Source organism: Psittacula echo (assembly GCF_963264785.1).
Source record: "Psittacula echo genome assembly, chromosome: 4".
Lineage (NCBI taxonomy): Eukaryota > Metazoa > Chordata > Aves > Psittaciformes > Psittacidae > Psittacula > Psittacula echo.
In genome coordinates this window covers 3,716,825-3,729,612 of record NC_137738.1, presented here as the reverse complement: position 1 = coordinate 3,729,612, position 12,788 = coordinate 3,716,825, and the positions used below count along the sequence as shown (strand labels likewise).

The following is a 12,788-nucleotide window of genomic DNA, read 5'->3' as shown; positions in this document are numbered from 1 at the left end:
ATTCCATGTTGGTAGTTTGTCAGAAGTTTGTTTTGGGGTTTTTTGTTTGTCTGTTTTGGGTTTGGTTTTGGGGTTTGGGGTTTTTTTTCAGTAAAAAATACTTTTTTCCAACTCAGTATTCTGTAGTCCTACTTTCTAAAGTATCTGATCAAATCAGTGTTCAGAAACAAAGTAAACTTCAAAACCCTCATCAGTATTTGCTTTCATTTCTGGTTAACAAACGGTGGGTTTAGTTTGCTTTTCTGCTTCTACTGTTGAGACTACTGGTACAATTGGGACTGCTCATTAAAAAAAACCCAACACTTACATAACATGAAATTCCATAGACTAATATAAAACAGTTTACCTGTAAATATTTAAATTTGCTCCCCAAGATAATACCTTGGATATAGTCAAGAGTTTGCTACTTACAATATTGTCTAAAAACCCAGAATATTTGCATTGCACAGCGTCTCCTACAACAACCCAAATCCTGCAAGGTCCTTTAGAGTGATAGGTGTATATCTCCTACCTGGTAAAACGGCATGCGAAAAACCAGTATGTCCTAACATCACCTTTCTAAAACATAAACCGATCAGGTTTAGAAATGGTGAACTTTCAAAGACTTGGAAAGGAGGAGGGCAGGAAATTCACAATTCTTACTAAGAACATTTCCAGAATTCATACTCTCTCACAAATACTTTCAACTTAGACATTAACTTTACCTTGAGCAGGTATGTAGGAATGTTACTGAAATCTACAGGCAACTTCAAGAGGAAGCGAGCCGAGAATTCTCCAGTCTGTGGAAAAAAGGTAACACTAATGAGACGTGGTGTCTAAGACAGAACCACAAACTGAATGTTCCGAGTATGAAATATTAACTAGAAAAACGTGAGCGCTCACACCAAGCAGAAGGGTTTAGATTTAGAACAATTCTTACTGGAATTACTGAAAAGGTAGAAAATACAGATTTCACAGATGTTATGAGAAAACACCTTAAAAACCATAAAACATCATTGCCAGTAAGTCAACATCAAAAAGTAGTCAGAATACAACAATGTGCATGAAAAAAATCAGACTATAGTTTGTTAGGCCCTAAATAGAGACCTGTCTTGGCTGTACTCATTTCCGGACAAAGGCCTGGCAAGACATGCAAACAGTCTGAAAACAAAGCTAAAAACCTGACAAATTTAAAAGAGCATATACATGAGAGAGAGGCATCTTCCCAAGTGAATTTGGAATGACTAATGTGACACTGTACCACAAGCGTCCTCTGAATAAACACAGAGGAAAGAACTGAAGTAGCAAGTTTTATTTTTCAGAATTATGTGACTCTTAACACCTAGACAACAGTTTACTAAGAATTTGCCAAGCGTCCCCTACACATTGCTCTTTATTTATGCATAAAGCGTATGCAAAGGAAGTGGAAAGGATTTCCTTTCTGTTACATACACTTCCCGAAAACCAGACTTTGTCCACCTGGTTATGAAGCAATGAAGTCGGCTCTTTTTGAAAAACGAATGCCTGATTTCCTCTATATTAATTTTTTGTTCATCTCTATTTTTTAATTCAATAAAATAGCCATGTAGCAGTTACATCTGTCATGTTGAATTAGCTGTACAAAAAGCATTAAACATTAACTGCATAGTTAAGTATAGAAAACTGGGATATCTTGACACAAGGTAGCAAAACTTGTTTTCAGTTTTCACACTGCCCTGTTTTTGCACATACCCCTTACTTAGTTACATGATGACATACAATTTTTAAAACACAGTACTTCATTTTAACAGGCAAGGGGACAAATTAAAGGTGTATGAATATGCAGCATCCGTTCTCCCACAGTAACACATACGTACTACTGCACTGTTTCCTGAACGTATGAGCTATGCAAAAAAAGTGAACATATATTAAAGCCACACTTTTCCTGATGATACTACTTGTGAGGATAGACGCCAACTTTCTGATGCTGTATTATTTATGCATGCAGAAAAATCATCGCCTTCTTGTGCATGTATAACACAAAGACTGCTCTGATGACAGTCAGGGCACTTGTTTTTTATTCAGAGCGAAATTGAGATTATAGACAGTTCTTCTTGTCTCGATTTAGCTCCCAAAAAGTGCCGCAGGACATTGGCCATAAAATCCAGAAAGTTATTTCTGATAAAATACCAAGTCTGATGAACAGGGATTGCCACTGACCAGATGAATAGCCTCTGATCAAAACATTAGCTGCTCCAAGACATGGGAGTAAATAAGGACTCATAGACTAGATCTTTGTGTCATTCAACCATGATTATTCTGCAGAACATTACTTCCCAAAGTGTTCTGGAGGGGCAGGGAGCAGTCCCTGTCCATGGTACTCGCCTACCCAAATCCAACCACCTGGTCACAGCCATCAGGTAGAGTCAAATGAATTTTTGGCCACAGGACTGAGAGATTACAGAGTTAACGGGTATCTGTATCAGTCAGTTCTCTGCCAACATGAAGCTGCTGAGCTAGATAATCATAGAATCATAGAAAATTAGGGTTGGAAAGGACATTAAGATCATGGTTAGTCTATTTGTCATACATCTTGGAGACACTTCACAAAATTTGAGATTCTGGAATAAATGCATAAGAGAAAATTTCTGTTCCATTTTGGGACACAGCACTGAATTGAGGCCTCCTCTTCAAAGCTTTTTAACTCATGCACTTATAATGATTGCTTTCATAACACTGTGCAAGGTTCACTCACAGATAACAATATCATGGGTCTGCTGAGCTACTATTGATCCCTGAGAGATGGCAATAACATGAATTTCAATGACTTCCAGGAAAAGGAGATAACATGCAGTTTATCTCGTTTTTCACATAAACGCTCCTGTTGCCCTGATAATCAAGACTAACAAAACAGTTGTAAAGGACAGGAAAAAGAACCCAAGTTAGTTTCATAGTTTTGAGGTTTAGGACACTCATAAACAAGTCTCTGTCATGTATATACCAGGTTCATAGAATCTCCAAACAAGGCTCTCAGTCTTTCCTTGGTAGAGAATATAAACTTTGAAAACAAAGCATACGCTACAGAAACCTCAAATAGGTCTGCAGTGATTTAAAGGATTTATCCCAAAATGTATTTAAGATTTATTTTGTGGGAATATTTTTAACTAAGACAGCATTTCAAATGTGAAAAAAAATAAATTGTTTATTTAGTCACAGAACAAAGACTGAGGAAAGACTTAAAAGACTCAAGTAGATACTGTTTTCCTATTGAAAAAAAAAAAGGAAAACACCCATGGTTTTCCACAGCCTTGAGTAGAATTTTGACAGCTGCCAAAAACTGTGACAAAATCTCAATACAGTTCAGGAAGTCTTCTGCATTTCAATAAATCACTGTGATGATATTTACAGATGTGGCAAGTTGTTTGTGATGGGAGCTATAGAGAACAACATTTACGAACAAATTAAATGAAATATTCTGATCTATGAACATAAGAAATCTGAAATTCTCTGATAAAGAAAATTTTACTTGGCTTAAAATAAAAAGCCTATGTGACTTGTCTAAGAAAAGAAAAACAGTACTGAGAGTTGTAAACATCGTTGTGTCACCTGTAACTTAAGGATGATTAAAGTGACATAAAGCTGAATTTTAGGCCCTGATAACAGGAATGCTGAATTTTCATCGGTTTTCAGACTGCATCTATTTCAGAAGATGCTGCTTCTGAAGGCCAGTATATCCTGAGAGTATGCTAGTGATGAAAGTAAGAGGGGGATGTGTTCAGCATAAACACAATTAGGTATTTCCTGATACATCTGACTCCAAAATTCCCATGATAAATATATATTATCAATGCAAAAAACCTGATTTTCGTAAAGCTTATCTGTGGCAGAGATCCATTTAAAAAAGCTAAAAAAAATAAAACATCCACAAACCAAAATGTCTACACTGCCAATAGCCTCATTTTAGGAGGATAAGATGGTATACATGGAGCACTTCTATGCAGCACAGAACATTTCCTAAGGCTAAGGATACAACTTCAGGAAACAGATAAGCCCATTTAATGTCTAACTGTTGTATGAAGACATGGCCCTACAAGGTCACTGCTCTAACCCCATGTCACCTCCTACTGTCCTTCTGCAGAAATTTAGGTGTTTGGGGGTTTTTTCCTCTCCAGTTTAGGTTCCTGAACAACTCATCTCAGGTTAAACAAATGCCAGAGGGACACGGGCAGCTGCAGCAACTCAATTGTAATATGCCATCACACCCTAATACATCCTACCCCTAAGCAGGCTGATTAGGACAGGGCAACATACATACAGAATAACAAACACTGTTATTCTGCCTCTCAACTCTTCAGAGGTAACTCAAACTTCCAAATAACACTACACTGTGCCCTGTAAATACTGCACAGGCTGTTCAACAGTTCTCATAGTTTTCATCTATAACTCAGATGAACTAACACCAGGTTGATTAAACAGTTACTCACCTGGAAATCTGTTTCAACCAAGGTAGTGGAATAACAACAAAGTACAAAAGAGGAAAACAGAAAGTGAGCTGAAGTCAAATAGAAGTTTTCTCCATTTGAAACAAGGCATGGAGATTCACAGAAACAACTCCAGTTTAGCAAGATAAGAGCTATATTTATTAAAATGAAAGTGTCACTAAAAGCACTTTGGCAGAAATATTAATAGCTTACCCAGTTGTTTTTCTTGCCAGCATAGATTTCCATGTTTTCTCCATACTGGGGCTCTTCAAGTAAAGTCTGATATTCGAACATGAGACGAGAGCTCTCACGTAATCGGCTGCACTGAAATTGGTGATACTGCTGCACAAGCTCTTTCACAACAAGGAGGAGACATTCAGGGTTTGAAGGATTCCAAGAAGCTAAATTCTGTTGAATTAGAAAAGAACAGAGACCAAAATTGTCTACACCAACAGAAAGACAAGCACTCCCCCTTCCATACTGATACTAAGGGCATGTATACACATGGAAGCTTTGTGATAAAGCTAAACCATAATATTAAATGCAAAGTCTATTATCATGCTTTGGAAGAAAACCAGGTCATGACTTTCAGGAACACAATTCATGATTTTTGAATGACTATGGCTGGCAGTGCTGCATTAACTTTCTACTCATCACTCGTTTCTGTGATTACGATGAAAAACATTTCTGCCCCGTGAAAATGGTTGGGGGAAACAAGAGTTCTGGAAGGTGGTGCTCCCATTCTTCAGAAACACAGACATTGCTCTTGCTTTGCTAAAAAGAAAAACTTATGATCTTAGAATGTGGAAGGAGCACTGAAGGGAACACTTGCCTCTGAGTACAGATTTGAAAAGGACCTGATATTTACATAATTTACAGACTCACCCAAGACTGACAGGCTCAGCTTAGAAAACACAAGAAGACATAACCGCTGATCACACTGCGCTTTGTTTTACATGGGTGAATGAACAGTTCAATGATTACAGAAATAAACCGTACTCCTTAAACCTCTGTCCATAGAAGCTACCACAATGACTTTACATTTGATGATGGTTTGAAGTAGAAGCACTGGTTTGGGGTTGGTTTTTTTTCCCTTCTAGACAGTAAGAACACTCATAAAATGAGAATATTATCACTTTCATATCTTAAAAAGTAAACTACATTCTGGAGTAATTGTTGAATGGCTGAGATACTAATGCGATTCATCTAAGTTCCTCAAATACATACTACCAAGAGACTAAAAGCCTTGTTTTACCTTGTCTGCATCTACAGCTCATAAAAATCTAATCCCAACTTGACCCATTCAAGCTTATCCAATTCTACAAAATTTGTCAGGTAGACAGCGTCTTCTAGGAAACACATTTTGTATCATGCAGTCTAAAACCAGACAGCGTATAACCTTAGATTTCCTGTTCCCAAGCTGCTGCTGAAATAAAGCATTTCCAGAAAGCCAGAGGATGTAATATGCCAGTATGTATTGATATCAGCCAGACAAGTGGGAATAACCTTTCCTCCTAATGTCATTGGTATAACACAATAGAAATGTTCTGTCAAAGGAAATGACCAGAAATATTTTAATAACTGACCTAAATGCAACCAAACCTTTTGTTTTTTAAATAACATTACACTACAGAACAAAAAAAAAGAACTGAGCAAGAGGAAATCCATTGTCATCTGTCCAGCATGGAGCGAGAGTACTGCTCTCTTCAAAGAATTCAAGAACACTGCATGAAAACCGTCTTTATGCCGTATTGCCTTAAAGCTACACGAATTAAAATGTATTATTTGACTCTAGGATCCTCACTAAATACCTTTCATCCACTAAATAAAGATTCAAACCAAGTACAAACTGGTTATAAAAACAAATCACCCGGAGAAAAACTCAACTACCCACCCAGTGCATACATCAATTACAACAGATTCTCACTGATGAAAGAGTAACTATACAATGGTTAAACAAATTTTCTGTAACACAAATTCTCATTTAAATAAACATTAATTTTAAACTTTTGAATTATATTACTGTAGTGCTTCTTGTCTGGCAGCTAGCCATCACATTTCTGCCCATTTTGTTAACTTTGCAGAAGTGCTGTTCTTTTCAGAAGATCAAATCTTCTAAATTTTAACACAAACCCTTCTGAATACAATGACATTTATGTATGACAAAATTATTACATATGTAAGTGTTGCTTATTTGCCCTCGTCATTAGATTTATTCACCTGAAAATACTTTAAAACCATTTTATTGTGATCCAATTTCAATAGTATGCCAAAACACATGTTACATGGTTCTCCAAACTGTACCTTCTTTTATCTTTCTTCTATTTTTAAAATCAAAGACAAAGTAAGCAACTATCTGTAACATACACTGCTGAAACCTAAGTAAAGCAGAATTTGATGTGATCTCTTGCAGAATGCCTTAATCGCTACAATTTCAGCATTATAATGATTCTTCTGAGAACACACAAGGATTTGCCGCTTCAGTCAATGAGTAGTGACTCTGCAAGAGTAAGCTGAACTCCTTCTTTAGAGATAAAAGATCTTCTAAATAAAATTTTATTTAGCCATGCAGCATTATATTCAGCAAAATCTTAAACTAAAGGCTTTGAAGCGAAAAGAAGGTAGCCTGTGTGCTTATGTTCTGATTGCTTGCCTGAAGGCTGTATTCCAACCCTAGCCAATGCAGCCTTTTAAAGAAATAGTATTTTAAAACACTCTAAACATTAGAAGAACAAAGTGAGCTTCCAGTATTTCTGTGCTCCACGGATCCAAGTTTTGCCACAAAACTCAAATCTTGAGCAAGAATTATGCTCTGAATGCAACTTCAAAATTATGAGGTTTCAGAAAAACCCTGGAACAAACATAATCTCATTTTCTGCAGCCAGACTGCTGAAGCCTGGCAGGTATGAAAAATCTAATTAAAGAAATAACCAGCAAATATGTACACAGCAAAAGACTTGTTGCTTTCTGTGGCTTCTGTCAAAATCTCCTTCTGCTCTTCTCAATATGACCTTCAATTCTGTTGCTGACAAAATTTATACATTCACATCATTGTACCAGAATGTCATGCATGCCAAAAAGACAGGGTTTTTTTTATCTGAAATTACTATAAAATTCCAACTGAAATGAATTTTATATTACAAAATGACTATACTGACTGGGGTTTTATGTTAGGTATTTCACTCAATAAATCTTTTCTAATTTGAAATGAGATTTCTGCAGACTTTCCAGAGAGTTGATCAAATTTTACAGAACAATCACTAAAGCATTTAAAATAAAGAAATACAGAGTTGGATCCAATTCCTTGTCTTGTTTGCCAATAGATATCTTTAAGTGAACTCTGCAGTGCAAACTCTCCAAGTTTCTCGTAAGTTAGCCAGCTAGACTGAAAGTGGCCCACTGTATAACAATATACAAGTATGAATCAACTCAGAATGTGCATCTTCAACTAGATCTGCACTCATGCTTGTCTCATAAGAAGGCTTATATCCACATCTCAGATTGGTTATGAGCATTTTTAATATTATCATTTTTTTAGCTTATCATAGAACATACCTGTCATTTCTGAGCACATGCATGGAGGCTCAGTTAAACAGTTCTCTTCTGTCTAGACACTGCTCTCATGTCTTTCCATAATTCCAAAAAACTAGGATCTTCAGACCTTAATTTCAAGCTTTTAATTGGCTTTTGGCTTGGTCGTACTGCATCAGAAGATGACTATGTATTTTGGTATGTGTGTATATATATATATATATAAATTATATATTGTACAGTTTAGTAGCATCACAAGATGACTATGTATTTTCTTGCATTACAAAAACCCGGTAATGTCATCAATGACGACCAGCTAATCCCCATTTTCCCCATTAAGGAATGAATTAAAAATGTAATGGAACAAGAACTTCCATAGGACAAAGCACTGATGCCCACAAGTTGTAGCTACTGTCATACAGAAGATGGCCAATAATTATTTACCTACCTGTGAGTAAGCAATTCAACATAAGGAAGCTGAATATTCTTTTGTGGAGGAAGCTTCCCTGGCAATTGCTAACTTTTTTCTTTATTGATCTAGGTTAGGTCTTTGAGGAATCAGGATAAGGTCTTTGAGAAAATGAAAACTGTAGACCTTAGAGCAATTAACCAATATCATGTATGTCCACTAACTCTGCCCTCCATCTCACACTGTGTGGCAATATAAAAACAATATTCAGTTATTATACAAAACCTAGTCGACAGTAGGCATCCCTTAAAGTATGTCTACACTAGAAAGATACAAAGTGATTCAGGAGATCTGGTCTGAAGATCTGCGAGATATCAATTTAAACAAGCTAACCAAAGAGTTGCACTAAGAAGTATAACCCCATAGATTTTGTTGGAGTGCAAAGTCAATCTTCTATTTCTCTGGCTTTCGATCTTGTCTCCTGACGGGAGTTGGTTCCATAGCAAGTAAGCAGTTAGACTGGGAAAGGGTTTTAGGCCATAAGACACAATCAAGGTTCTTAGAAAACGAATACACTTAAAAGCGTGTATAAAGAGGCAAGGATATTATAAGGCCACCCACAGGGCGAAAATGAAGCCATTTCAACAGTAACTCATTTAAATGATTAGCAGTGACACCAACTGGATTTCAAGATGAGACAAAGAAAATTTGCAGGCAGACAGTATCAATTTCAGTGAGATCTTAGAGGTGAGGCAAGCGAACTCTCCCCCCCTCCTCCAAAGCAGCCTCTCAGGCCCACTACCAAAACCATGCAGACTTCAGCTTTCCAAAGTAGCCATACTAGTCAACGTTTGGCAAAGAAACCACATTTAAATTTTGTTCTGGAACATTTTGTGCTTTGCAATCTTTCCTTTATCCTTCCAAAAATCTAGCTGAGAACCTATGCGAACTACTCAGTGTCTGTGATTACCTATTCCTCCTTTTTTAGAACATAATGCACCTCGTGTTCCATGAGCAGCTAATTCATAGCCTCCTTCACAGGTTATTGCTTATTTCGTAACTCCAGGCAATGTCTGCAGTGAAGTATAATTCCATGCTATCAGAAAGAAAATGCAATAATTTCTAATTGATCTGAAGTTGTTTTTCTTTGAAAATGTGTTTAAATATCCAGGTTGCCAGAATATCTTCCAGGAATGTGATTTTAAAGAAGACAGATTGTAACTGTTTTTCCTGGCTATACTACAGGAAACAACACCAAGATCTTATTTTAAGTTAGTGTACTTTTATATTTCTAAGCAAGAAATTAACTTCCACAAGAAAGAAATCGGTAAACAAAACCTCCCAAGCCCGTAACAGTGGTAAGGCATCTCTACAGATCTTTCATCCAGAATTATCATAAAGAATAATGCAAGTACAGATTTGCATTTTGTTTGTATCTCTGCACCCTACATGCACGCAACTTGCACTCTGCAGTGGCTTAAAATCAGTACCAAAGGAAGTTTCTACCTGAAAGAAGAAAGATCACTCTGTGATACCAGCACTTAAGCTCCGCATAAATACAGAAGAGATACATAGAGGTCCAGTGGGGTACAGCATTAGCCTAGAAACCGGGATACCTGGTTTCAGTCCCTGTGTTGCTATAGTCTTCATGGGCCACCATGGGGGAATTGCTCACAGAGAAAGGCACAGGATAATTATCTGCCATATGCTCACATCTTTCCATCAACAGATATTTTTCACAGTATTTGCAGGGCTGGAGTGTTAGAACAACTTCAAAGGCTTCAGTTTCTTAGCAGCCAGCACTTAAACATCCTACAGGCTGCAGCTTCAAATCAATCACTGTAAACCTACATGCCATCTACTTGTCATCTTATTTTCACAGGTTCTTCAAATCCCCCTCCCCCAAAGCACCACTGGAACAACTTTCTGGAGTAATCTGCTGAAAATGATCATTTTTGGGCACAAGCAAACATCAAAACTTAACATTTCATAAAAACAGTTCAACTCAGGAGCACTTCTGTCACGGTAAATACAACCAAAAAGCTTGCAGACCTTGTGTGCTCTACTAGCTCTTGTGTATAACAGATAAAAAGTTATTAAAGATATTAAAAAGATATAAAAAAAAAATATTAAAAGCTTTGCATAAAGCAAAGCTTGGGATAGTCAAAATTTACTTTATTTTTTAAGTTTTAGAGAGGGGCTGTGAAAACTGGATGCAGAAATTACAGCAGCTTATAAACGCTTACCTCTAATCTCAAATACCTGAAGGCCTTCAATTAGCGTGAAAATACAGAGCAGGAAAACAACATATTAAGAAATTAATTCTGCTTTTGGAAAAGCACCTTATATTTTGTATATAATTATCTTCCCTCTTTTCTTCCACTGGACACACAGTGTGATTCTTGATTGATGATCCCATACCAAAAGCAACTCTAAAATAAACCCCAGCAAATCTGACACATGGAAGACACTCTTCCATATTCACCTAGCATACGTGCATCACTTTCTCTCAAAAAGGAGAGGCAAAAAGGAGCAAACTAAACTTCCAAAAGTTACAGATTACTCCTATGCCCTGCTGTAGGAGCAGTTAAGATAGAGCTGATCTTTGTTAAGGGTGCTCTGGAGATGCAGAAACTGTGACGCTAAGCCCAGGAGAGCATTTTTAATTTGTGTACTCTTCCTGAAAAAAGTCGGCCTGTTTCTCCCACAGAGATCTCTTATGGATTAATCAGACCCTTAAAAGCTAAAACTGCCTACTGTCAAAGAGAGAGAGTACAATGCTATCTAATTAATCTCCCAAAGACTTGGCACACAGAAGAATTTCTTGTCCTACTTTGCTAAGGGATTAGAGCAAGTTTTGCTCCTTTCCAGACCTCCCAGCACACCTCTCTTGGAAAGCAGATGGTACCTTTATCTGTTCCAAGAAGGAATTTCTTAATTCCCTCAGCACGTATAATTCCTCAGATAGGGAATCCAATGAACTAATCATTAGTTACTCCATGTCAGTACACAACATTTTTCCCCCTTGGGAGTCTATTACCAGAGGCATACATACTTAACTAGATGTGGCAAGAAAAAAGAACAAAGCATGAAGACAAGATTCATTTCAACACAAGACATATGCATGTGCATCTTCTATCTAAAGATTTACTCATCATGAACTGATGGCAGTGTGAACAGGCTCCAACTCTTCAGACCCTCGGTGGACCAGAGAACAGACCACTGTGTCCCAATGTTAACACTTTGCCTCAAGAGCTCCTATTTAAACAGCAAGTCTTTCACTCATCACAATTTCAGTCCAACACAACACCATCTGCCTGAAGAGTCTTTTGTTTGCTCAATCCTGTTGCTTCCTCAAGCAACCATTAGTGATAACAGAGAAAGTTGTGCTTCTTGGAGGAAAAACTGATGCCTATTGAATATAAGGCGAAGAGACAGTGAAGGAGACTAAGGCATTACTAGATCAACCTGACTGGCCACAAAAGCCTTGCTGGAGAGAAAGACATTCACAGTGTTAAAAATGTCAGTGTAATACACTGAGAAAATCTCAGCAAGTCCTGCAGCTTCTTCCAAGCACTTTCTAAAACTATTTTCACAAAGTCTAGAAATCCCTTTAGGTGTTCCTACAGAAAAGGACTAACAATTAATACACAGTGACCATATTGGAATAGATAGCACTAGATTTGGATGCCTTTAAAACAGGCAGTGGAAGAGTTGCTATGCATAGCTACTTAAATGAGAAGTTGTGAAAAGCCTCTGAAAGTGGTCAAAGTCTCTGAAAACTGGTAAAAAAGACAAGCCAAAAGAGGATCTTTTGCTTTGTCTTCTTTGACTGCAAGTTGCCCTTGTGAGAATACTGAGCAACATAAGCAACTGACGTTGGGAGGAAGCAAGTCACAGACCCAACACAGTCATTGCCTACAACAATAATTGCAGATTCAGTGACTTCAACTATCCCTTAAAGAATATTTGAGGACATTCAGTCCCATCCCCTCCCCCCCCCCCCCATTTATTATCTAACATAACTACACAGTTCACAACTTCGATTTTTCTCTTGTTCATATTGATAGACTTCACTTACCCTTAAGGCAAGATACATTAGTACAAGGTACTAATACAGATTGACTGTCTCTGATGGGGTATTATCACAGCCCACAGAAAAAGTGGTCTGGAGGACCTTCAAATGTTGAAATGAGCTTCCAGAGGAAATCTGAAAACATTTGGATTAAGTGCCAGAGTGAAATGGATTGCCCAGCACTCTTAAAGAGTTTGCACACAAACACAGTCAAAAACCCTGAAGAATTGGAAGATGAAAATAGAGAGTATCTACCTGGACAAGTAAATTAAATAAAGCACAAATTAAATAGAAAGGGGTTAAGGAAAAAAACAAAAACAACTAAAGTTTGAAA

The 12,788-nt window shown here is 37.3% G+C and overlaps 1 protein-coding gene across 1 annotated transcript in view; it reads right to left on the bottom strand.

The window, feature by feature from the left end:
- Nucleotides 1-12,788, bottom strand: part of BABAM2 (BRISC and BRCA1 A complex member 2) — a gene marked incomplete at its 3' end in the record, with an annotated part of 158,877 nt that overhangs the window by 112,305 nt on the left and 33,784 nt on the right. Inside the window, exons 4-5 of the mRNA XM_080616680.1 lie at nucleotides 4,653-4,847; nucleotides 705-779 (exon numbers count right to left, since the gene is read on the bottom strand). Coding sequence (XP_080472806.1) covers nucleotides 705-779; nucleotides 4,653-4,847 — 270 coding nt within the window. The remainder of the gene's footprint in view (nucleotides 1-704; nucleotides 780-4,652; nucleotides 4,848-12,788) is intronic.